This window comes from Myotis lucifugus, unplaced genomic scaffold, assembly GCF_000147115.1.
Source record: "Myotis lucifugus unplaced genomic scaffold, Myoluc2.0 scaffold_3, whole genome shotgun sequence".
Lineage (NCBI taxonomy): Eukaryota > Metazoa > Chordata > Mammalia > Chiroptera > Vespertilionidae > Myotis > Myotis lucifugus.
This window is the reverse complement of record NW_005871051.1, coordinates 7,182,428-7,210,197: the sequence shown is the minus strand read 5'-3', so window position 1 is coordinate 7,210,197 and position 27,770 is coordinate 7,182,428. Positions and strand designations below refer to the sequence as shown.

Below are 27,770 nucleotides of genomic sequence, written 5' to 3'. Positions count from 1 at the left end.
CTAGTTGCGCTGCGGTAGCTGATGGTCGCGTGCCCGGGCACGCGGGTCTGGGCGGCTCCTGACCCGGCGTCCCTCATGAGCGCTCGCGTGGTTCTCGAGGAGCCGGGGAGGAGGCCGAGCTCATCCGGGTGCTGAAGCGAACCACGGTGAGCATCATGAAAGATGAGCCAGAAGCGGCTGAGCTAATTTTGCACGAGGCACTTCGTCTTGCCGTTCAGAGTGATAACAAGAAGGCCATCGTTTACACTTAGGATTTGATGGCCCACTGAGCATTTATACGGGGTCAGCTTGAAAATGCAGAAAAACTTTTTAAAGCAACCATGAGTTACCTGCTTGGAGGGGGCATGCAACAGGAAGACAATGCAATAATTGAAATCTCTCTAAAGTTGGCCAGTATCTATGCTGCTCAGAATAGACAGGAATTTGCTCTTGCTGACTATGAATTCTGCATCTCAACTCTAGAGGGAAAAATTGAAAGAGAAAAGAAATTAGCGGAAGACATTTTGTCAGTAGAAGAGAAAGCCAACACCCACCTCCTCCTCGGCACGTGCTTAGATGCTTATGCTCGCTACCTTCTGTTCTCCAAGCATCATCGCAGGCACAAAGGATGTATGAAGAAGCTTTTCATGTTTCTGAAGAAATACTAGGAGTAAGACACCCACAGACCATTGTGCTCATGAGCGACCTGGCTACCACCCTGGATGCACAAGGCCACTTTGATGAGGCCTGTGCGTATGTGCAGAGGGCGTCAGATCTGGCAACACAAGTAGGACATCCTGAGCTGCACATGGTGCTGAGTAACCCGGCTGCAGTTCTGATGCACAGAGAACGATATGCACAAGCAAAAGAGATCTGCCAGGAAGCACTGAAGCAAGCAGAGCTCAAAGGAGATGAGGTTTCAATACAGCACATCAGGAAAGAATTGGCCGAGCTGTCCAGAAAAAGTAGACCTTTGACTTAATCAAGCTCTGAATCCCTTTTTGTTGTAGGAAATTTCCCAGTATCAGTGGCACCCAAATCAATGGCTTAAATGAGCGATTTTCAACCTGTTTGTTGCAAGAATTTTTAAAACATGCAGTACCCGATTAGTCAGGGGCACTGACCTCTTTTCCCTTAGGTTGTTAAATAAAAAAAATTACAACAGCCAACACACACACACACACACACACACACACACACACAAAATTCTCTCTCTCTCTCTCTCTCTCTCTCTCCGCTATCATTTGGTCAATTTTAACCTTAAAAATGTGCCACAAATCTCACAGAATAACTTATTGAATGACCTGTAGTTAAATTACTTTCAAACACATAGAGAACTCAGAGGGACTAAGATGCCTGGTTAATAGAAATTAAAAGATAATCTACTTTTAAAAAGAATTATAAGAGCCTTAGCTGGTTTGGCTCAGTGGATAGAGCATCAGCCTGCGGACTGAAGGGTTCCGGGTTCGATTCTGGTCAAGGGCACATGCTTGGGTTGCAGGCTTGGTCCCCAGTGTGAGGCATGCAGGAGACAGCCGATCAGTGATTCTCTCTCATCATTGATGTTTCTGTCTCTCGCTCCCTCACCCTTCCCCTCTGAAATCAATAAAACATATTTTAAAAAATAATAAAAAACTATAAGAACTATTTTGATATCAGCATATCAATCAATTACAATTTTTACTTCAGAAAAAAAAACTGATAAGACTCCTTCCCTGATGCGAAAGGCTGACAACCTAGTAAGGAAATGAAGCAAACAGCAGCTACACTCTAGGGTGGAGTGGCAAAAGGTTGGAGAAGTAAGTGGTTGCTGCATGGTAGACATTTTGGCATTTCAGCTTGAGGAGCTTGAATCATTCATGGGTAACCTGACAAGAGTTGTGACAAGATGAGTGGCAGCAGAGTATAAGTTGGCTTGGAGTAGGGAGAAATGAAAACAGGAGGACTGAAAGCCAATTGTAACAGCTCATTGGCATGTAATAAGTGGGTTTTTTGGTGCTGTAGAGTTAAGAAGAGATAGATGTAAGAGTCTCTACTTTTAAATTTTATTGAAAAAAATTTTTTCTTTTCTAAATGTAAGAATATGTGACTCCTAGAAGGCATCACCAATGTTATGAAAGGTAGTTTAATAAATTTATTTATTTACTTTAAAAACGAAATAAAATTTTTATTTTAAAAACCCAAGTAGTTCTGATGTTCTTAGAGAATAATTTGTTTCTTTAAATATATTTTCCTTAGTAATTTAAGCATATTTCCCATGGCCTCTTACATAAATTATTGATTGCTTCGATCTAGGGAAAGGTTGCTAAGCAAAGGAAATTTTCCCTTTGTAAAAATTAATTAATAAACAAAATCATTTAAAGTGAAGTAGGGAGGCCAGAAGGGGGAGCTCTCACACCCTAGGTCATGACAAAGCCCAACGGGGGAATCTCTTTGTATGTAACTGCCATCTCAGTTTCTTTTTTCCGTCCATAAAAGAGCTTCCTCTCCCTTGCTTCTCCAGACTTGCATGCGCCGCCCCCCCCACGCCCCCCCCGCCTCCATCACTGTGTGTTGCAGATTGCAATACTCTGTTGTTCCTGAATAAAAGCTGGCTTTTTGTTTACAGTCAACACTTTTTATCTGTTCCATTCATCACAATTACCAAGAAAACAAACACACATTTGGGATGTTTGTTTCCTTGAATAGGAAATAGTTTCTGGACTTTTCTACCTCCCTTCTAATTAAGTAGAGAGGGAAGAAAGAACTCCAGGGTTGAGAAGTTAAGCTGGTTGAGAACTTGATGGGAGAGGTAAGCACTGGGCAAGAGAAGGGTAGCTCTTCTTGGAAGATCACATGTCTACATTCAACACAACCTTCTCATTATCTTCCCACCACCCACCATTTTAGGATACCTTTTTGTTTCTGTTGTTCCTTGTAAGGCAGTTTCTGATACTCATTTTTATAGGGCAGGGACAGAGCCAGCCTCAAAATGTCCTAGTAAAATTCTGTAACAAATTGGTCTAATAAGGCACTAACTCAACAAGAACAAATGGAACTTCTATGGATAATAGGTAAAAGCTGTCTGCATATATTTTTGGAACCGTGTATTTGAACACATGATGTCAAAACTGTTCTGTTTTTAAAACCTATAAAGGCAGTTTCCTCTGTTAGCTGCACACTCCTTGGATTTTTAATTTCTCTGAGGGATGATCAGTGTTTTGCCAAATTAGACCTTGAAGTTAAGGTATTTACCTCTCCAGTGTTCATTCATCTTAGTGGTCCCACTGATTCTCTTTAACCTAACCCAATCTACGTCCTCATCTCTACCACCACCGACTCAACCTTGGTTTGGGCTCTCATTATCTTTTGTCGATGCGATACAACTTCTTCTCTATATTTAACTCCGTCTCGCCCATTCTTTTTTTTTTTTTTTTTAAGACATTTTTATTGATTTCAGAGAGGAAGGGAGAGGGAGATAGAAACATCAATGATGAGAGAATCATCGATCGGCTGCCTCCTGCACACTCCACACTGTGCCCTGACTGGGAATCAAACCATCACCTCCTGGTTCATAGGTTGACTCTCAACCACAGAACCATGCTAGTTGGGCTCAATCCATTCTTTGTAGACTACCTGCTGAGTTACCTAATCTGAAACCCCCTGTTCAATTCTTCCATTGACTTCAGGATAAATCCAAACTCTTAGCATAGCATGCAAGTCCTTCTGTGATATAGTCCCACCGGAGTCATCTCGGCTCCTCTAGGTCTTCTTCCCATATTTTCATTTAGCCTGCCAACCCCTACTCTTATCTAACATCCTCCCATCCCCTTGAAGAAGCTCCACCCTCTCAGGCCTCTAGGGCTTTGTGATGTTGCAACTTCTGTTTAGAGGGACACTGCTCATCTCTTAACTAATTCCTTTCATATTTTAAAATAGGAATTAGGTTAGGAACCTTAACTCAGAAAGGAGAAATTGCCTCTGACTCATAAGATTGGACTAGGTTTCTTTTTTTATTCTTTTCTTTTTGTTTTGTTTTTCTTTCTTTTTTCTTTTTCTTTTCTTTTCTTTTTTCATTTCTTTTTTTGGACTAAGTTTCTTTGTCATGCACTTCCATACTACCCTGGGCTTCCACTCTGTCATAATACTTATAATCTGTACTATCATTTTCTCCAAATCTACTGAGCAATTTGAGGGAGACACTGTGTCTTTTATCTCCTACTACAGTGCTTGCTACACATTAGGTGTTCAAAAAAGGTTTTTGATGCCCCTCTGAAAAAGGAACTTATTGGTCATAATGGAAATTGCATTTTATTTGCAATTTTTCTTGTGACCCCATCCAATCACTCTCCTTTCTAATCTATCATGCACACTGGTCAGGCTAAACTTCTTCAAATTGCCTCTATCAAAGTCTTCCTTCCTAAGACACCTTTGGCTCCCTATTGTCTATGACAGCAAATCCAGACACCTGGGTCTAGCTTTCAAATGTTTTATCTGTAAAAGTTAGCTTTCCCCTCATTCTAGGTCCTTCTCTTTATTCTGCCTCCCGCTGTTTGAGACTTCAAACTGCACAACACTGTTCAAAGCTGTACACTATTAGGTGTCATTGTCTTTATTCTGCTCACTGACACTGCAGAGAAGTTATTCTCCATCACTGCTCAGCAAAATCATATATGCTCACTGCTTAATCATCACTTGTACTTTTTCATTTCATTTTTTCCAGCTTCCTTGCATCATTATAGTGTCACTGGATTTTAAGAGCTTGTTTATAACTAAAGATGTTAACCATTTCTCATGCATTGCAAACGCTATACCATGTTTTTTGTTACTATTTTACTCTGGTGTTTTACTTTTTGGTTGTATCAAATATAAGGTTGTGCGTTAAATATAATCATATTCTGTTTTTAAAAAATAGTTTTGTCTGTTTGGATCTACTTGTTCTACTTTATTTCCAGTCCCTATTCTCCCTTATCTCTGGTCACTTCAAATATCCTGCCTTCACTTTTCCTATTGAAATCCCACCTGTCCTTTCAAGACCCTGCTCAGTAATCATTTTCTCACTGCAGTCTTCCCTGGCTCTTCAAACACATATTGAACATATAGCTTACCACTTCTTTGAGCACATGCATATCATCTTGCTGGGATGTAACCATTTCCTGGATAGGCCTTCTCCCTTCCACAAGATGATTTAAGTTCTTGGGGGGAATCATATCATACTTTTTGGTATCGATACAGCAGTGAAGATTCAATTTCAAGAAAGTGAATAATTATACCAACAAAATGAAAGTTGTCCACTTATAGAACTTGGCCTTTAATTTGAAAAACACTAGCAAGTAAAGAGGAAGGTTAATCGCTAGCTTAAGTTAGTCCTTTTGCAGGGAAGGATGTAAACTTGGAAGATGGGTCAGACAGGCATAGGTGCCAGCGAGAGTAAGGTCCCTTGTGGTCAGTCATTATTGAAACAACCAGCAGGTCACTGTTATGCCTATCTCCCAGGTTATCTATTTTCTCTGAGGACATTTAGTTACCATCTGGAATGTTACGTAGTGGGTTCTGTAGAGAATTGCAATGACACCCTGTAACATGATCTTACATTGTAAGATTTGGCATGTGAATCAAAACCAAAAAGGTACTCCAGATCTATTATCTCTAAAATACTAGATTATTTCAGGTGACAACAGAGTCTATGGGAGTAGGCCATGCTTTTCCTCAAACAAAAATTCCCTTGGCATCTAGGTAAGAGTGGTCCAGAACTCTTTTAAATCATGGTTGTCCTGTGAGTTGACATAGGATTCTACTCCAGGACACTTAGTTAATAGACTGAATTAATCTAGAGTCAGAAACAATGTGTTGCCTTCACAAACTCATATTCTGTTTTAATAAGGCCCCCTAAAGTACAAAGATCTAACTAAAAGGATTATTTAATGGTGTGAAGCACAAACAGAATGTTGGACCAATAGAGACAGTTGTTTTTGTACCTGGTCGCATTTCAGTAACCTCAAATTGCTTCATGTTCTTGGATACCACCACTGAGCCATTTTCATTTTTGAGTTTCTTGTGCCATAACCAGAGCTTGAAAACTGTAGTTCAAAGCAAAATGGAAAATACATTAGAATCTCATCTTTACCAGTTCTGTGGCTTAAGGTATTTAACTTCTCTGAGCCTCAGTTTTTTAATTTATAAAATGGGGACAGTAATATGTATTTTGTAGGATTACTGAGAGAATTAACATCATATATAAAATAACTAACAGTGTCTGGCATATAGTAGGTATACAACTATTACTGTAATGTTAGTGATTTTTTATGTATCATACTGAATGAAAAGTCATATTAGAACACTTAATATTAGTTGTAAAATACCTAAAATATCACACTAACCATCGTAACTTCCGGTGACATGATAAAATCAAAAGATACAATTACTGCCCTGGCTGGTGTGGCTCAGTTGGTTGAAGTGTCCTCCCATGCACAGAAAGGTTGCTGGTTCAATCCCTGGTGGGGGTGAATACAGGGGGGCCACTGGTTGATGTTTCTCTTATGCATGGATCTCTCTCTCTCTTTCCCTCCCTCCCTCCTTCCCTCTCCTTTCACCTTTCTCTAAAATCAGTAATACATATCCTCAACTGAGGATTAAAAAAAAAAAGATACGATTACTGTTGTCATTAATATGATCTTTAATAAATGGAATAATGCACCATTTACAGCAAGCCTTTTTTAAACCTAAAGAACTGTCTTAAAATCTCCTTCTCCAATGTATCTGTATCAATACAACCTTTTTATTTAGGTTTATATATAGCAAAGCATTTACTTACAATTATTCATAGAAAACTCTTTAGTGGCTTAATGTCAGCTTTCATAGTGGCATCCATAGATAATACAAAAGAAAAGTGATTTGCTTTATTTCATACACTGATCCATCAAACACAACTTATACAGCATAGCAAGGTCTCAGACAGCTTATACAAAAGCAAAATAACTGAACTGATTCATAAATTCATATATGATGTTCTATCTGTAATGTAAGAGCAAAACACACCAACAAAAGATACCCGTTAACAAGAAAGAGGGTTCTGAGGAATTGACAATATTTTTCAGCCTTTCTTATTCCAGAAAAGCATCCTCAGAAATGAATACTCTGTAGCTTGTTTCTCCTGTCTACTCAGAAAAAAGCATAGTAGCTACACATCTCCATGTTTCAGCTACAACACCCTACATTAGTGTATTATACAATTATCCCCTTATCTTCATCTGAAAAATTACCAACAGAAAATTAAGGATGATTCCAGCTTATACAAACACTTATACAATATAATCTCCATGACAACAAGGCATACAAAACTGTTTAAATAAATAAATGTGACCAGAAAAAGAAAAGCCACAGAAGCCAAGCAATTCAATGTTAAACCAGAACTTATCTTTGAATTGCATCTTTTAGTAATTTAGTTTTCTTATTAAGTTTCTTTAAAAATGCTTTCCTACCATACTTACAAGAATTGGTAATAAGGTGGAGAGCCTGAGACAAGAGACTGGTTACAAATAACTTCACTGCTAGGATTTTAAGTGTACATCATACCAATTTGGAGCTTGAACTTAACTGATTTAAAGAAAAATTCCATGTGGACCTAACAATAGGTTACCATAGGTTACCTTCTCAAAATCACCCAAGCTATTACTAAAGCTATAAAGTCTTTAGTTCACTTTTAGAACACAGTTTTATACTGTTTACCTCCTGAAAAAAATGTTTTATCTCAGAGGAATTATGTTACTAAGTTCTCCCATTAAAAAATAATATAAAATAAAATAATTTGTCACATCATGATAACCACTTGACCAAAGGACATTAGTTTGAAGACGATGCTTCAACTCTAGACATAAATATGCTGCAATATGTAGTCAACTAGTTGGATTGTTTCCATTTCTCTTCAGTAATTATAGAACTGGGCACGTTTTATGATTAATGAAATCTGATATTGTCTCTATGTAAATTAAGTCAAATCATAAGATGAAACATTAAATGAATTGTGTGTACAACAAACACTTTAAATATTCAACTGGATCTAATTGCTTGTTTACTACCAATTGAACTTTTGCAATGTACAGAGGGATGAAAGGGCCCTGAGTTTTTAAGTAATATTATGTCTATAGAGTGAGTCTAAACATGAAGATGTTTCTGAAATCTAAACCCACATTATCTTTTAAAACAAAACAAAAAACAACCTCAAGTTGTAGTTTAAAAGTTATTTGCTTTAAAATTCAATCATAAACTGGATATCCTAATGACGTGATTTATTTCTAAAGATTCCTCCTCTCTTACCCAGATTTTAAAATCTGGGTTTCAAGTTAAGTTTAAAAAATGACTGTCACATGCTTCATAGTAATACTACGAACATCACAGTAATAACGGAATTGGAATTTTCAAGACATGATAGATTTATTTTGGGCATAATTTTAATACACAGCATACATTCTTAAGTATTTACTTTCAAATGTATCAGCCATGAGATAAAATCCTAAATTTTACATGCACAAACACTCAATTTAACCAGTCACTTAAAAGTTAAATGAAAGTTATTGTCTAGTCTACGTTGCAAAACAATGGTAAATATTTCAAAAATGGTCTGCAAAAATGTTCATAAATACCTGATATTGTAGAGTTTGCTTTTGAAACTTAAGGTTGCACTTTGTGTCTTAATATTTGATACAAAGAAATACGTAAAACATATATATGTTTTGTGTGGCTCAATCATAAGGCTAAGCTTGCTGTAATAGAGGTTAGAATTTTTTAATGGCAAATTATATACAATTCTGTATGCATTAGTTGTAACTAATTAGAATATAAAATCATAAAACTCAGCAACTGAGAAAATGTTAGATACAAAACTTGAACTCAGTGACTTTCTGACAATCGGATGGTTGGATCCATTGTCAAATGGTAACATCTTAATTCTCAATTCTATCCTATTGAACTATTAACTAGAGTAATGAACTTGAATATAACAAAATATAATTTTAGGTGTTCTTAAATATAAATAGTTATTGAAATAGGACTGAGGATAAAATGCTAAAGAAACTAAAGCAATTTTGTCTGAAAAACTGAGACTTAGGTGTTAAATGAGATGCCTGAAGCATATTGAAGAATAACAATGTTGAAGAAGATAACCAACATTTTTTTTTAACTACTGGATAAGAAAAATGGATAAAAAATAAAAACAGGAGGTAAGCAGAATAAATATTTTTTAAAAAAACCCTTTCCTGACACAGATCACAAGTCAGATAACCAAGGGATAGAGTCAGTCAGATACAAACTAAGGTGACTGAAGGAAAGTAATGTGTAGGTGCACCAAAGGGCCCTGGGACTTCCTTCCTTGATGTAAGTTTAATCTGGGAACCTACAGAAAAACCTTCTTTTGAGAGTAACATTTGAGTAACTAGCTCAAACTGTGATTTGCCAGATTTACTAAAGTATATGTAGGAGCGGGTCACGCAGGGTACTTTTGGCTGAAGTTTGCATAGTTCAGAATCTAAAAGTTAAAATGCAATTTTACCTCCTGAAGAGCAAATTGACAGTAAAAGGTATGAATCTTTAGAAACATCCTAGTCTGAAAAAGACTCCTGGGGCGTACGTGGGACTGTTATATAATTTCTAGAGTCACTGATCTAGACCATCAACTAATGTTGATTGTAACTTTAAGGAGTCAGCTTGGAAGAGAAAGTATTATATAAAGCAATCTGTGAATAGTTATGTAATAACCTGCATTTAATTGGTAATAAGTTCAACATAAATTTATAAAATGTATAGAAATGTAAGTAATCTCAAGTTCTAAAATCTAACTACCTCCAATGAAATATTATTCATCTCCATAAATATGAGAAAACACCAAAAAGCTTATTGAAATATTTTTCCATTTTAAGTGACTCTGAAAAGAGGTTTACAGGGAATGGAAAGTTCAGTAAAGAGCTGAAGCCTACCAGGTATTTCATTTGGCTATAGAATCTAAATTTTTAAATCTTTTAAAGAAAATACTTCCCAAATGTTGTGATAATTCCCACTGAAACACGTATTTTACGTGTTCCTTTTTTAAACTGTTTTCACATTCAGAACCAACGTACATTTTCTGGAACACGTGGATACATGTAAGAAAACTATACAAATTGCTTTATTAGGACATTATCCTTGTATCCTTCCTACATCCCCCTTAACTCGTTTTCTGGATTAGTAACATTTTCCAAAGTCACTAAAAGCAGAAATTTTCAAGGTGGAGTCAAAGGGTTGATTAGACTAAAAGTCTATGTTAAATCAACTTCTCCAAATCAAGTATGGAATCAATCTATGAAAAAGTGTCTGTTCCCATAAGCCATCTTCACTTTTCCTTAGTTCTTCAATATAAAGATGTTAGGAGTGAAGTGATTTGAAGATTCATGATGGCAGAGGTGGGATTAAATTTTGTCTTGAATTAGTAATTACTTCTCAAGCACAATCAACATAGATATGTCCACACGTCGTCTTATGGTTGCCTTTTAAAGTCATTAAGGTATCTGGGTTTGGCTTATATATAAGCCATAATGACTAATTTCTTACAAAATGTCAGGACATTATACATCCTGTCATAGTGTGTAGGCAATATGGTATGGATGAGAGATGTGGAGACAGGCAAACCTAAGTTAAAATCCATCTTTGCCTATTACTAGGTGTGGACCTTGGGCAAATTACTTAGTTTCTCCTAGCTTCAGTTTACTCATCTGTAAAGGGGATATATTAACTGTAATTCTTATATAGTTGCTATGAGGACTAAAAGAGATGGTGTATGCATATCCCAACATTCCGTTTACAACAAATGGTCAATTAGTATTATTTCACTCCTGCACCTTCCCAAAACTTTTTACACTGATATCAGGGTTTCCCCCCAATTATACATTTTTAAAGGGGGAACACTTTTAAGAATTATAATTAAGTCATTTTTGACTAAACACAATTCAAATCAGGTTCTTTCAATGGCTTAGTTCTGACAAATAATGACAATAGTTAAGGGAATTAATATTATTCTTTAATTACCTATTATAATGTTTTTAAGATTGTAATACTCTCCTGAAAATGAATTTAATATTTTTTCATTAATAGCCTTTTATTCAAAAGGAATCAAATGTTTTTATACATGCAAAATGTTGTGATAGCAGTTAAATATTAGCTTTAAGACACCTTTAATATTAGATGAAAAAAATTGGCAAACAAGCATTTTAAGTAATTTTGTTTGCTTGTATATTATAAATAGATCCTAAAAGTAAATGAGTCTGATGTACAATTTAATTTAAAATTTATTAAAATGACCTACACTTTCTACTTCTTCAGGAGTCTATTAAACAAACTGGGGAAAGGAAATTATTTGTTTTAAACATCATGGAAAATGGGAAACTATAGGAGTTCTTTTAATTTGGTATGTTAACTTTTAAAAGTATTTTATTACTAAGTATCAAAAAATGCTGAAAAACAATCAACTGGCTTGAACACAAAGTACAGTATAATGTAGGATAACTCTTCTTCCGTCAGGAAAAAATCAGTCAGACCTCACACGGTCACTTACCCTCCAACTGAAGAAGGACTATAGTTTATTTTTATTCAAAGATGTCCTACAAATGTTTGAAAATAATGCCCTGAAACACAATTGAAAGACATTTAAGGGCAAGGGAACGAAGTAAAATTTCCTGGGAAAGATATAAATAATTTGTTACATTATAAAAGACTAACTGGATGAAAAATATTTTATGCTGTAAGACTGAAAAATATGTTAAGGGTCTGAATCAAGAAAAGGGCCATTAAAACACAAAAGGTGGAAATCCTGGGCACTAGTAAAAGAATCTTCATTCTAAGAATTCAAAACTATGCTCAGCCATCTAGCTGAATAAATGGTAAGTGCTGCAACACCCAACTCAAGACCATCGCAGATGGCAAACAAGAAAAGGCTTATATACAAGTCAAGTGTTTTGGAAATTTGATACAAGTCAAATTGGGAAATTTAGGTTGTTTTTAGCTAAATGATGAAGACAGAGGAATCTGAATGAGAAAATATTGTTCAGAATTTTTGTTTGTCTCTTAGCTTTTTATCTCCCAGAGAAATCACAGAACTTAATTAGATAATAAGTACTAAGTACTCTGAGAATCTGTAAAAAATAAGTGAGATCATCGCTGTTTGAAAATTGATAGAAAATAATTTGTGCTTATAAAAAACAGTCCCTTATTTGACATAAAGTGCTTTATTTTTAAAAATGCAGAGGTTGTTGTTTTAGAAATGATTATGAGTAATGAAGAGGCAAAAGAAGCTTTAAAAACAATATGACTTGATGGATACATAACATGTTATCACTAAAAGGTATATTCTGAATATAATGTAAATAACAAATGCTGTTCACATATCAAAAATCATGTGAAAAATTGGCAAAAGGAGAATTTATGAAAATAGGATTAGTGAAAAAAACACACACCCAGCTTTGAAAAGAGAGAGGAAAGTCTCTGTCTGCTCAGAGATGATAGGTTTGGCAGCAACCCTTCCTTCCACAGGGATTTGGCATGCCAGTCAAACAATTTTTTTCCACAGTGTTACAGGTCACGGGAAGAGGAGAGGAATCTTTTTCAGACAGTCATCAGGCTTTGCTTGTGAAGAGGATAAAAAGACACTGTAGGTTCAAAACTAGGAATTACTTTTGAAGTTATTTTAATCAGGAAATGTAATTTTGAGTCAAAGGTGGCCTACTTAGAGAATAAAGGATATAACACTATATTGTCTTAACCATCTACCTACTTAAAAATTCCATATAAGTATAGCTCTATAAGTTTTCTGATAAAAATGTGCTTCTTAAATAAATGAAAATGGAACATAACATACATATAAAAATAAAATAAAATGGAAAATGGCTAATATTAGGACTTCTTCTACTTTGTTCTATGCTCTCTTATGAACTTCTAAAACCAGAACCAAATACATTTGTTAAAATGCCTGGAAGGAAACATTTAGGATTTGGAAGGTTAAAAGAAATAGCATTTCAAATTAGGTTTTGGTTGTTCCTTCTTTAGAGCCCTTTGAGACAATGTTTCTGCATTTTCCACAAAGAGAGAGAAAGCAAAAAATCAGGTAGTTGCTTTCTCTTCTGCAAAATTCACTGTCATAAAACAAACCTGACAAAAGTTGGAGGGAGAAAAATGTTCATATTATGGAAGAATGTGTGCTCTGTTAGGAAGAGAGCTTACAAGAAAGCTTATTTGTGGCTACAGACTATTGCACATTCAAACAAAACACAAGAGAAAAGAATGTCCAACAGATAATATGTTAGGAACGGATCAACATATAAAATAAACTAGCTTGTGCCCAGAAATAAAACATGGATACCGGACACCACTGAAGTCAAATCTGTCTTAATTTGCTTCTGTTTTAATGACCTTTAGAAACTGTTTCAAACTGATTATCAGCAATACATTGTTTTTGCTTTTTTTTCTTAAAAAAATATTTTGAGACCACTTTTGATACACACACATATAATTCTGTGGTCATAACAGACAAATATAACTTTAGTGAGACTAAACAAAAGTGCAAAACTTAAAAAAACAAAATTAAAAAATATGGAAGCATAAGCTAAATTTTCTGCATAGCTGAAATCTATTTAAAGCAAGTCCTGTTGCAAGGGTGGGGTACTGACAGGAGGATAAAGCAGTTTTTAAAAAACGTCTTCTGCAGGTTTAAATGATGCGAAAAATAATTTCACTCCATAGGCTTGAAAACATTTCACAGACAGTTCATTCCTACATCTTTAGACACCATGGTGGTGGCAGTGCCTCCGTCTGCAAGGTAAACGGTGGTGCTAGATTTGGAATGGGCTGCCCTGTCACTGCCATTGTTGTTGACCTCACAGTCCAGCTGTTCAGTGGAGATAACCCAGGTGGAGGGGCGCCACCGCTTAAGAGAATACGGAGTTTTCACACGTTTCTTGATCTTTTCACCAGATCCTGATTTGCCATCTTGTGTTGACTCACCTACTAAAAATAAAAGTACAGAAAAATGAACTATATATAAAGAAAGTACTAAAAAAGTAAAAACTTAGAGTTGCAATTCAAGAAGAGATCAAACTAATGTCTACAGGAGGTGCTAATAGACATATCTTAAAGTTGATGACTCCAGGCAGTATTTTTCGAGGCAAAACTTAAATTATTTTTGAGGCTCTTTAAGCCTAATGTTTTTATAATTGAATTATTCTATAGGACAAGGAAGAAAATATTTAAAAACCACTAAAAGCAAAAACAGAGGAGAAAATGCAAAGTTCTTAGCTGCATTCTCAAATCCTTTGGTTACTGGTATCAATCCTAACTTAGCAAAATGCATTTAATCATTCTATTTAATGTTCAAAGTGAATCAAATTATAAAGGCACTGGCACATGACAGTTTACAGAAGAATGACAGAAATCCTAGAATACAAATTTTCTAGTAATTCCCCATACATGACAAAACACTTTACTGACATGGAGCCCTGCCATAGGTCAAGTGGTCTACAATAGAAACCACTCAAGCACGGGCTAGATTCTACTGATTGATTTTTGAGAGCTAAATCCCTTTCAGCCCATTTTGTAGTCTTTGACAACCATAAAACGTGACTTTGTTTTTCTTAAGTGCTGTTGGTCTAAAAGAGAAATTATTTTGTAAATGATGACTGTTAAAGATTTTGGTGAGCTCTCTTGTTTTGTGTTATAATCCTTTTAGGGCCAGCAACTAAGTATCAAGTTGTTTAAGTTATTTGTTTAAATTGTTAGGGGGCCCATAGCACAATGCTGTAGGCATGTGGGAGACTCAATACATAACTCTTGAAAAAAATGACACTAAAAAACCAAGAGCAACTTTATAGTGACTTTTCTGAATTCTCTCTGGACTCTCAAGATTTATTAAGTCTGATAAAATCTAAATGTGTATATAATAGATATTAATATGCTCAACAAACTTTCAAAAGTTGTACTGGCATCATTTTACTTGGAGGTTTTAAACTGATATTTATTTAATCTTAATCATTCACAGCAAATATGAGTTGCATTATAAACTAGTAGCTACTTAAGACACACATTGAATTGGTAATTATTCTATTGTGACACTGATTTTTTAATTATCAATAACAAAAAAAAGTTTTCCTTTACAATAGTCTAATTACTTTTTAGGTCCAGCCAAATGGCTTATTTCTGAAAGTACAAAACTAGATAATTGTTAGTTGAAACACAATCTGATTCTAAGTAGTTACTTAAATGGTCCCAAAAGACAAGCAGGAGAGATTACACAACCCCCTCACTTACATTGCAAACCGCTGCCATCAAGGATATTTGTGGCTGAAAGATCTAAAGAATTAGGTCTCTGTGCTCTTCTGGGTTTTGATGGTCCAGGATCTACAACTGTGCTTGGAACACCCTGTGTAAGAACATCTTGCTCTAAACATGGATTACTGTTGTTGTTATTGGAATTAGTTCGGCCACCTTCCAGCGGCCGTTCCCTCCTGTCCACAAGACGATCCAGAACACCTTCATCATGGCCAGCCTGTTGCTCTCGCCTCAATAAAGGTTCATGCTCATCAGGACTGGAATTAATATTCAGCCTGGTGTCCTCACCAATGAACTGATTCTGCAGCATTTCTTGGGCCCTATGTGCCACTGTGTTGGCTGTCTGGCCAGATGGTATTGCCCCATTCGCATACTGAGCAGTGGCAGCATGGGAGTTAACGTTGTGATTTCTACCTGCCACCCCATTCATGGTAACCGTAACCACATGAGGTTCTACAGCATTGATGGTGTTCATCTTGGCAACTCCAGTTTCTACTTGTTTCAAGTTTGATTTGTGCTTGCTGCCAAATTTCAGCCGGGGCTCCTTTGTTGAATTTTTGGTGTTTAAAGGCAAACTAGTAGGTCTCTTGGGAAGGTTCTGTTGCTTGGGGAGAGGATAGAGCTGAGCAGGTGGGACATCAGGAATTAAACATGCTTGGCCATTAACAGCCTGTGTGAAATCCTGCTGCCCAGTGACTTCTACTGCAAGCTTTATTAGTGGGTAAAGCAAGCTAGAACTGGTACTGCTCAGTGGGTCTGGCCCACTGAACTGCTTAAGAGAATGCTCCATGAGATTCTCATCAGAACTTTCTTTGAGGTTCTTATCAACTTCTTTAGGGTCTAGCTTGTTGGTCTCCAAGTCTTCTTCTGTCAACTGTAAGCAGACAGGGGTTGGCCCAATTGGCTGTGAAACATTGGTGGCATGAAGATTTGTTTCATCTGGGTATGGCATCTCCGATATAGTGGTCATGCCAGTGCTGGGAGTGAGGCCAGTGGTGTTGGTGGTGGTTGTGTTGGTGGACAGGCTGGTGACACTTGTTTCAGGGCTAGGAATTCGAGCTTGTGCTTGCTGTCGTTCGTAGTTAATTGAGTTTCGGTTCTTTTCCCCTGTGGTCAAAGGTGTGCTAGACATCGAATGCTCAGAGGAAATATTCTTCACAATGCTGTCAGTGTGATGGATAGAGTCTTCAATGTATGAGGAAGAAGAATAATCTGGATAAGGGCCAATCTTTGGCACACGCCTACTGTGTGACAGGTTGCTTAAAGAAAGAAAAAAGTGCCACATTGAGAATGTACATTTATAACAAACTGGTTCTCCACATCTAACATCTGTTTTTAAAGTATAAACTGCTTTTTATTTTATTTCTAACCCACATCATTCTCAAAGTTATTTAAAAATTCTAATCAAATAATCAATTGTCAATAACTTACTAAATGCTTTATATTATTTGAGCCTACTGAAAAACCTATGTGGATCTAGATATGATTTTTATGGGTGTTCATTACTTTGGCTTATAAAATCTCTCCTAGCCCTGGCTGGTTTGGCTCAGTGGATAGAGCGTCGGCTTGTGGACTGAAGGGTCCTGGGTTCGATTCCAGCCAAGGACACATGCCTGGGTTGTGGGCTCGGTCCCCAGCTGGGGGCATGCAGGAGGCAGCCTATCAATGATTCTCTCTCATCATTGATGTTTCTCTCTCTATCCCTCTCCCTTCCTCTCTGAAATCAATAAAAACATCTTTAAAAAAAATCTCTCCTATAGTTTTAAAACATTACCAAATTATCTTTATCAATTGTATATGTGCTCAACAAAGTTTCATGAAAGGAGGAACCATGGCATATGTTTCCTTTGTGCTATCACAATTCTAGATAGATAGTGGCTACTCTACGAATATGTTACCAGTTAAGTTCTAATGACCAAACAGCAACAACTAATAGGTTGTTCCAAAATGCTTCTATGAGGAGGCTTAGCCTAGTAATAGAATGTATTCCTTGGGGTAGACTGAGCCATATCAATGAAAGCCCTAGATCCTAGAGCAGTGATGGCGAACCTTTTGAGCTCGGCGTGTCAGCATTTTGAAAAACCCTAACTTAACTCTGGTGCCGTGTCACATATAGAATTTTTTTTTATATTTGCAACCATAGTAAAGCAAAGATTTATATTTTTGATATTTATTTTATATATTTAAATGCCATTTAACAAAGAAAAATCAACGAAAAAAATGAGTTCGAGTGTCACCTCTGACACACGTGTCATAGGTTCGCCATCACTGTCCTAGAGTATTAATGTGACACTCAGATAAATGATCAAAGATTCAGAAATGTTCTCGTTATCAAGGGTTCTTCAGTCATCATCACACCTTGAGAGTGATGGTTCTTGAGCATCACTGTAATGTGTGTATGTTATTTAAAATAAAAAAACCAGGGGTAGCTTTAATAATAAAAGTATAAACATTGGGAACATTAATAGATACAAGTGTTGTAGGAGAAAAGCAACAGCTAAAGGAGGAAGTACTACAAAGAAAGACTGATGAGTTTGTGAGGGGAGTGACAGGAAGGGGAGAAGTAAAAAGGTGTTGTACTGAACAAGAAAAGGAAGTCTAGGAGAAACCAAGATGGCGGCATAGGTTAACGCTGGAGTTTGCTGCCTTGAACAACCACTTCAAAAATACAACTAAAAGACGTAACGGACATCACCCAGAACCACAGGAAAGCTGGCTGAGTGGAAATCCTACAACTAGAAGGAAAGAGAAATCCATACCGAGACTCAGAGGAGGCGCAGTGCGAAAGTGAAATACTAAGGTGCGGAGTGCATGTGGAGCGGGCCGGCGGCGAAGGGCGCGGTTGTTGTTTTCAATCGGGAGGGAGTTTCAGACTCTGAGCTCCAGATCCGGGCGAGTCTCTTGGGACCCAGACTCAAACAGGAGAAGCGGGACTGTCTGGCTTTGGTCGGAACTCGAATGCAGCTTTCTTTCCTGGGACTCTGAGAGGCAGAGCCCCTGGGGACGGATCTGAGAGCAGCCATAACTGCTCGCTCCGCCCGCCCTGTAGATCCCCGGGGACCCGCCCCGCCCAAGCCCTGCACAGAGGCATTTGCTGGATAGCCTTAGGCAAACGCTAGACTAGCACCGCCCTAGAGATCCAGCACAGAAGCTCTCCCACTGCAGACACAGCTGACTCTCATAGCCAGTTAGCCTGAAGGTCAATTCACCCCCAGTGTTGCCGACAAAAACCAAGGCTTAACTACAACAAGACTGCGCACAAAGACCACAAGGGGGTGCACCAAGAAAGCATAAAAAATGCGGAGACAAAGAAACATGACAGAAATGGAGGATATAGAGCTAAAAAACGCACTTTTAAGGTCTTTCAATAATTTTCTAGAAACTGCCGATAAACTTGATGAGATCCTCAAGAAATCTAATGAGACCCTCGATGTTGTGATAAAGGACCAACTAGAAATTAAGCATACACTGACTGAAATAAAGAATATTATACAGACACCCAACAGCAGACCAGAGGAGCGCAGGAATCAAGTCAAAGATTTGAAATGCGAAGAAGCAAAAAACACCCAACCGGAAAAGCAAAATGAAAAAAGAATCCGAAAATATGAAGATAGTGTAAGGAGCCTCTGGGACAGTTTCAAGCATACAAACATCAGAATTATAGGGGTGCCAGAAGATGAGAGACAGCAAGATATTGAAAACCTATTTGAAGAAATAATGACAGAAAACTTCCTCCACCTGGTGAAAGAAATGGACTTACAGGTCCAAGAAGCGCAGAGAACCCCAAACAAAAGGAATCCAAAGAGGACCACACCAAGACACATCATAATTAAAATGCCAAGGGCAAAAGACAAAGAGAGAATCTTAAAAGCAGCAAGAGAAAAACAGTTATCTACAAGGGAGTACCCATACGACTGTCAGCCGATTTCTCAACAGAAACCATGCAGGCCAGAAGGGAGTGGCAAGAAATATTCAAAGTGATGAATAGTAAGAACCGACAACCAAGATTACTCTACCCAGCAAAGATATCATTTAGAATTGAAGGTCAGATAAAGAGCTTCACAGATAAGGAAAAGCTAAAGGAGTTCATCACCACTAAACCAGTATTATACGAAATGCTGAAAGGTATCCTTTAAGGAGAGGAAGAAGAAGAAAAAGGTAAAGATACAAATTATGAACAACAAACATGCATCTATCAACAAGTGAATCTAAGAATCAAGTGAATAAATAATCTGATGTACAGAATGAACTGGTTATTATAATAGAATCAAGGACATAAAAAGGGAATGGACTGACTATTCTTGGGGGGGGAAGGAGAGTGGGAGACGCGGGAAGAGACTGGACAAAAATCGTGCACCTATGGATGAGGACAGTGGGTGGGGAGTGAGGGCGGAGGGTGGGGCGGGAACTGGGAGGAGGGGAGTTATGGGGGGAAAAAAGAGGAACAAATGTAATAATCTGAAAAATAAAGATTTAATTTTAATAAATAAATAAATAAATAAATAAATAAATAAATAAAAAGAAAAAGAAAAGGAAGTCTAGGAGGTATGGAGGGTAAGAGTCAATACAATGAAACCTAGAGTAGAATATGATGGCATGAACTTCTATTTAGGGGAAACTACTTAGAAGTGACAGGGCATGAGAGAACGCATGTAAGGAGTAGAACTAAATGACACAGAAGGCAAAAAAAATGGCAAAGCAAAGGGGAGCATCAAGGGTTTCTTCTTACAATTCAAGAAAAGTTCAAAAACACTTAAAAGTAGCTGACTCTTGAGAGAGAGACAAACAGCATACTAGAGCACACAGATAAGACAAAGGTAAGGTGAGAAGAAAGCAGATTATCTACCTTTAGGTATGTACAAAGTGAGAAAATGTATGCTTAGAATTGCTAGTCTCGACCTTCCTTGACTGGCTGATATATAAAGCATAAGGGTTTATATGCTGAAGTTAATTTACCTAATTATAAGTAGTGTAAACCCAATTTGAGGCCTATTCAAATTGCTCTTAAAATTGGAATAGAAAAGAGCACAGAAAATTATTCAAGAATCAGGTGTATTTTTTTATTTATTGATTGCTTTTTTAGAAAGAAGGGGAAGGGGAAGGGAGAGAAGGGAGGAGGGTGAGAGGGAGGGAGAGAGGGAAGAAGGGAGGGGAAAAAGAGAGAGAGAGGGGAAGAGAGAGATTTGTTGTTCCACCCATTTATGCATTCATTGGTTCCTTGTTTTGTTTGGGCCTTGACCAGGAGATCAAACCTGCAACCCTGGCTTATCAGGACGATGCTCTAACCAACTGAACTACCCTGCCAGGGCCTCAAGTATACTTTTATCTCAATTTTCTCTGGTAACTTTTTCCTTGATGCCTCTCTAAACATTTTTAACATATATTAGATAAAATGACAAATTTGTGAGAATACTTTTCCCCAAACGTGAAACAAAGAAACACAGGTGATATAGTCTGAAAGTTCCAAGTTTTAGGAATCTTTTAATAAGCCCTTTTAGGGGACTCTCCCACTCCCCACGTGCGAGTCTGTGCTATGAGATTCTTTCCTCTTCCCCACGTGGGAGTCTGTACCTGTTCTTCAATAAATTTCCACCTTTGCATAAATAAATAAATAAATAAATAGCCCTTTTATTTAGAACCAAACACCATAGCTCTAACAAAAACACAAGTATAAAATAATGTTCATGATGGGATAGAAAGACCTTATGAACTGTTCTCCTATAAAAGTAGTAGTAGTATATTCTATAAGAAAGAACATTGGATAAGAAGTCTGGAAATAATAGTCTCCAATGAAACAGGTTCAATATGTAGGCAAGATCATATTCCATTTTCATTAAACAAACAAACAAACAGCAGGGACAGGAGGATTAATAACAAAGAATAAATATAATATCTGAGGAAGTGCTTATAAACTTTTGGAACTACAAAAATGTTTTACCTTTATTATTGTAGGGAAGTTGGAGCATTAATAGAGAAAAACTAACCTCTTTTACTGTATCTTTAAGATACTAAAAACCCCACAGATTCCATCTTGCATTTATATCAAAAATCTTCAGTAAAATAGCAGGAATATTGAAAGAAAAATTTTGACTTTAGATTGGATTAATCACTGCACTATTATACTGATAAAAATGTTTATTTCCTATTCTGTTTGGTCTCAGTTTTCAATACTGACTGATGGGTGCCAATCCCTGTGGGTCTTACCGCTCATTCTGCATTGCAGTAGACATCGGATTGACTGTTGGGCTCACGGATTTGTTTCTTTCCCATATCATCATAAGTTCAGCCATCCTCTCCTCAGCACACTGTGCAGTAAGCCGAGCCTCTGCATCCTGGTCCCAACAGTCTTCGATTGTCTCCTTGAGTGACCTCACTGCCTGTAAAAAAGCACATGTCAAACAGTGTATCTTTAACGAAAAAAGTATTGAGTTTTTAATGATATGAAGTAGGATAAAAATATTTTTCTTTAACAAATATTTTACATAACTATAATAAAACTTTTTAGACTTCAGAGATTTATAAAGGGTCACATTTCTCAAATGGTGAGTAGCAAGTAAGCATGGAAGCTTTAACTTAACTCCTTGAAGAAATATACATAAGAGCAAGCTCTATGCATTACAAGGCTACATGTTTTTTAATATTTGTTTCTAACATACAAATGAGAATTACTATACTCACTTAGCCATACTACTTTTATTTAGCAATCAGGAACATATACATCTTCCTAATTCTTTTAATGCTGCATAGTATCCATTATATCATAAGTTTTTAGCCTGATCCTTATAAGAGGATAGATAGTTTCCAGTTTTTGCTGGTATAAATGACATTGCATTGAACATCTTACACATGCATTTTTCTACATGTGTGTAAGTGCAGTTGAGGAACAAATTCCTGGAGATTATTATTGCTGGATCAAAGGGTAAAATACATTTAAAATTTGTTATTGTCAGATTACCCTCCAAATTGATGGCACTCCCAACAACAAAAAAAGTATCTGCTTTCCCATCACCAACACTTTGTTAATGTGATAAGTAAAAATAGATCTTCTTTTAATTTATCACTAGTAAGTAGAGCCAAGATTTGAAACCAGGCCTTTAACTGAGCTGGTACTCTTACTATAAAACTGGAACTAATATTCTTTTGTTAAATAAATATTTTTATTGTTTTACATATGAAAGAAAAAGTTATTTAAAAAACTAGGACCTATAATTTTTTATTTTCCTAATTTAAAATATTTTAACATAAAAAGCAGCCTTAAACTATCTGTGTGATTGTTACAATAGTTCATTTTTACTATAAATTCTAAAAGTATAGGGGGAAAAGTTATTCATAAATCTAATATTCAGTGGTAACTATAGCTAACATTTTCATATAGTTTTCTCAGAAAGTATTTTCTATACTTTCATTTTCATCAGAAAATTATTCTTCCCCCAATTACTGACTGAACTATGCTTGGGTCTCTGGTAGTTTTTAAAACTAGTTTTTACATTCATTAATATTTGAAAGCGTCTAAGTTTTTTTTTTTTTTTTTTTAAATATATTTTATTGATTTTTTTACAGAGAGGAAGGGAGAGAGATTCAGTGGTAACTATAGCTAACATTTTCATATAGTTTTCTCAGAAAGTATTTTCTATACTTTCATTTTCATCAGAAAATTATTCTTCCCCCAATTACTGACTGAACTATGCTTGGGTCTCTGGTAGTTTTTAAAACTAGTTTTTACATTCATCCAAACCGGTTTTGGCTTTTTTTTTTTTTTTAAATATGTTTTATTGATTTTCTACAGAGAGGAAGGGAGAGGGATAGAGAGTTAGAAACATCGATGAGAGAGAATCATTGATCAGCTGCCTCCTGCACGCCCCGCACTGGGGATGTGCCTGCAACCAAGGTACATGCCCTTGACCGGAATCGAACCTGGGACCCTTGAGTCCGCAGGCCGACGCTCTATCCACTGAGCCAAACCGGTTCTGGCAAGAGTCTGAGTTTTGTTACTATAAAAATGTGTGTGTTTTTATTTCAATGCAACTATGAAGCAAAGGTGTTTTCTTTTCCACACAGGGGAATTCCTCTCTATTTTTATAAATCATGCACTTGCTATATAACTCTAGTACTGGATTGTCACTGCAGATAGGCAGATCTACAGACTGTAACACATTAAATGGATTCATTGGAAGTGAACCAAGAATTACTTCATCCCTTACTTAGAAACCTAGTCTAAATTTGGAGTAAAAAGTTTTCAAGTAAATATGCATATGATGCATATCCCATAATGGTAGGGTTGCCAAGAAATACTTCAAAATCAGAGTCCAATTTCTCTGGTGAAATAAACAAGTTAAGGAAGATAAAGTATTTGATGAGGTAAAATTTCACAAGATTTTTTTCTTTGAGGGGTGCTCTACTGTGAGGCTGTAAAGGATTCAGCCTCTCACCTGCTGCCAGGGACCTCTTTAAGATCTGTCCCACTTCCCATAGCAGGACTCCAGTTTGGAAGCAATCTTAGGCATACGTGATTGGCAATAGGTCTTTAATTCCCTCATACTTGAAGAAAATTGCAATCTCATTTGAAGCAGAAGCCTTCCTTGAAGATAATCAACTGACAAAGATGACCAATGGAGAAAATATTTAATCTAAATCTGTATGGAAACATATAACATCTCTCTAGCCCAGCCGTGGGCAAACTACGGCCCGTGGGCTGGATCCGGCCCGTTTGAAATGAATAAAACTAAAAAAAAAAAAAAGACTGTACCCTTTTATGTAATGATGTTTACTTTGAATTTATATTAGTTCACACAAACACTCCATCCATGCTTTTGTTCCGGCCCTCCGGTCCAGTTTAAGAACCCATTATGGCCCTAGAGTCAAAAAGTTTGCCCACCCCTACTCTAGCCTCTCTCTGATGTGCCAACACCCCATATAAGTCATGATCCAGAATGAAAATATTCTTTTAAAAAAATTTTTTTAATTGATTTCAGAGAGGCAGGAAGAGGGGGAGAGAGACAGAAACACCAATGATAAGAGAGAATCATGTTCGGTTGCCTCCTGCACGCCCTCCCACTGGGGACCAAGCCCACGACCAAAGCATGTGCCCTTTACCAGAATCGAACCCAGGACCCTTCAGACTGCAGGCCAAAGCTCTAGCCACTGAGCCAAACCAGACAGGGCCAGAATGAAAATATTCTAATCCTACCAAGACAACCTAAAATTAAAATGTGAAAATACATAGTAAAAAGATTTAAATTACATAATTAAAATGTTTTCATTTTTGTTCTTTAATTATACATCAAGAAAACTGCGTAAAGTGTCAAAAATTCAAATGTACACCCTCAGAAATAATAAAATTCCTATTATAGTCTTAAAACAAGAACAGATTGCTCTGGAAAAAAGCAAACAATAAAAATATCTAGAAATTATACGTATGACTGTGGAAAGTAAAATTTTAATGAACAGATAACAAGTAGAATGGAAAAGGTGAAAACAAATGAATGATTTCAAAGGTAAAGCTGAGTTAATTTAAACAATTTACAACAACAAAAAATTGAAAAATGCAAGGAAAAGAACTGAGACCTAAATGTCAGGTGGTCCAATATTTGTCTAATGAGAATTCCATAAGGAAGAAATAAGAGGAAATAATTTTTTTAATAATATAAAAAAATTCCTCTGAATTGAAGGAACTTCCGAATTTTCAAGCTGAAAACCTGTCCAGTATAAAGCGAAAGGTGTGAAAAGATCCATGCCTACATAATTTCAATGATGAAGTAAAAGGCTTAAAAGCTTATAGAGAAAAGAAAATAAGAGAATAAAACAAAAAGCAATTGAATGATACTAGTTGGTGCTGGAATTCTCATTAACACATCTGGATGCTAGAGGACAAGTGAGTAGTGGTTTCAAAGTTGTGAGGAAATGATTTTGATCTTGAAACTATTACCTAGCCAAATTATTACTCAAATGTGAGAACAAGATAGAAACATTTTTTAATGTGCAAGGATTCATAATGTTTACTACCCATGTACATAACTAACACACATTATTTAAAAAGGAACTTCAAAAAATTCATGAATGCGAGAAACCAAGATAGCGGCATAGGTAAACACCTGAAATTGCTGCCTCGCACAGCCACTTCAGAAATACAACTAAAAGACAAAACGGACATCATCCAGAACCACAGGAAGACTGGCTGAGTGAAAATTCTACAGCTAGAAGGAAAAAGAAAAGCAAACTGAGACTCAGAGGAGGTGCGGAAGTAAAGTGCAGAAGTACGGAGGCACGCGGAAAGGGCTGGCAACTGAGTTCTTCTTCAGTCCGGAGGGAGTCTCAAGCTCCCCACGGCTCTGAACTCCAGTTCCGGGCAAGTCTCTGGGGACCCAGACTCATAGGGGGAGAAACTGGACTGTCTGGCATTGACCGGACCACGCGGGCGGCTTTCTCTGAGGTGCTCACAGCATTCATTGTTCCTGCAACGGGGCCACAGGACACAGAGACCCTGGGACCTATCCGGGGCAGGGTCTATGGGCAACCATTGCTGTTTGCACTACCCCGTGATTCCCTGAAACCCCGCCCCACCCAATTTACAACCCCACCCAAGCTGTGAACAGAGGCTTTTGCATACAAATGGCCTAGCCTTTCTCCACCTAAAAACCTGTCAAACTGTAGCTGGGTCAGAGAACCCCAGAGCTTCCAAAAGAAGGCCTAAGGCTCCTCAGCAGCCTGCATTGCTTCACAGCTGTGCCTTATTGGGGCACCTCCAAACCCCAAACAAAGAGGAGGAATCAGCAGATATCTCTGTAGCTCCTGCTGGGTGGCCTCAGGCAGAGGCTGACTTTGCACCTCCTTGGAGATCCAAGAGCCAGTGTACCCAGTGGTCAGAGTGAGACCACACCAGCTTACAACTCTTCAGATCCGTAAGAGACACACTCAGGGGGCAGACTCAGTGAGCACCAAAGCCCCACTGAAGCAAGTCCTGCCCCATAAGGGTGTCTCCAGCACAGCAGTTCTTCCACTATAGACACAGCGGGTCCTTGCAATCAATTGGCCTGGAGGTCATTTCCTCCCAGGGATACCAACAGCAATCAAGGCTTAACTACAACAAGACTGTACACCCAGCCCACAAAGGGGTGCACCAAGAGTGTCTACCTCAGGCGATTGGGGAGGCTGAGCCACTGGGCCCAATAGGACACCTACCACACAAAGCCACTCTATCAACATAGGGAAGCAGCCAAAATGCGGACACAAAGAAACATGTCACAAATGAAAGAAATGGAGGAAAGCAAATTACTGGATTTAGAGTTCAAAACCACAGTTATAAGGTTACTCAAGAATCTTCTACAAACCTCCGAGGAACTTAGTGAGACCTTCAAGTATCTTAATGAGAATGCAAAAAAAATGGAAAAGGACCAGTCAGAAATTAAGCATACACTGACTGAAATAAAGAATAATATACAGAGATCCAACAGAAGACTAGAGGATCCCAAGAATCAAGTCAAAGATTTGAAATATGAAGAAGCAAAAAACACCCAACCGGAAAAGCAGAAAGAAAAAAGAATCCAAAAATATGAAGATAGTGTAAGGAGCCTCTGGGACAACTTCAAACGTATCAACATCTGAATTATAGGGGTGCCAGAAGAAGAGAGAGAGCAAGATATTGAAAGCTTATTAGAAGAAATAATGACAGAAAAGTTCCCCTACCTGGTGAAAGAAATAGACTTACAAGTTCAGGAAGCGAAGAGAACCCCACACAAAAGGAATCCAAAGAGGACCACACCAAGACACATCATAATTAAAATGCCAAGAGCAAAAGACAAAGAGAGAATCTTAAAAGCAGCAAGAGAAAAACAGTTATCTACAAGGGAGTACCCATACGACTGTCAGCCGATTTCTCAACAGAAACCATGCAGGCCAGAAGGGAGTGGCAAGAAATATTCAAAGTGATGAATAGTAAGAACCTACAACCAAGATTACTCTACCCAGCAAAGATATCATTTAGAATTGAAGGTCAGATAAAAAGCTTCACAGAGAAGAAAAAGCTAAAGGAGTTCATCACCACCAAATCAGGATTATATGAAATGCTGAAGGTTATTCTTTAAAAAGAGGAAGAAGAAAAAGGTCAAGATAAAAATTAGGAACAACAAAGGGACAACAAATACATATCTATCAACAAGTGAATCTAAAAATTAAGTCAATAAAAAAAATCTGATGAACAGAATAAACTGGTGAATATAATAGAAGTGGGGGCATAGAAAGGGAGTGGACTGACAATTCTCAGGGGGAAGGGAGTGTGAAGGGTGCGGGAAGAGTTTGGACAAAAATCTTACACCTATGGATGAGGACAGTGGCAGGGGGTAAGGGCATGGGTTAGGTTGGGAACCAGGTGGAGGGGAGCTATGGGGGGAAAAAAGAGGAACATCTGTAATAATATGAACAATAAAGATTTATTTAAAAAAAAAAAAAAAAAGAACAAGCTAAAGCAGTTCATC

General features: G+C 37.3%; 1 protein-coding gene and 1 pseudogene across 2 annotated transcripts in view; one reads left to right on the top strand and one right to left on the bottom strand.

Annotated features, from left to right (window-relative positions):
* The first annotated feature begins 116 nt into the window (after positions 1 to 116).
* On the top strand, positions 117 to 1,045 carry LOC102417332 (annotated as a pseudogene).
* A 5,569-nt stretch (positions 1,046 to 6,614) lies between these two features.
* BMPR2 (bone morphogenetic protein receptor type 2) overlaps positions 6,615 to 27,770 on the bottom strand; it is a 64,062-nt gene continuing 42,906 nt past the window's right edge. Inside the window, exons 11-13 of one of the 2 annotated variants that reach the window (XM_023760341.1) lie at positions 21,505 to 21,677; positions 15,280 to 16,559; positions 6,615 to 13,980 (exon numbers count right to left, since the gene is read on the bottom strand). In XM_023760341.1, coding sequence (XP_023616109.1) covers positions 13,733 to 13,980; positions 15,280 to 16,559; positions 21,505 to 21,677 — 1,701 coding nt within the window. In that variant the 3' untranslated portion in view covers positions 6,615 to 13,732. Of the gene's footprint in view, positions 13,984 to 15,279; positions 16,560 to 21,504; positions 21,678 to 27,770 lie in introns of both variants that reach the window. The other variant, XM_014461761.2, reaches the window with a different exon arrangement.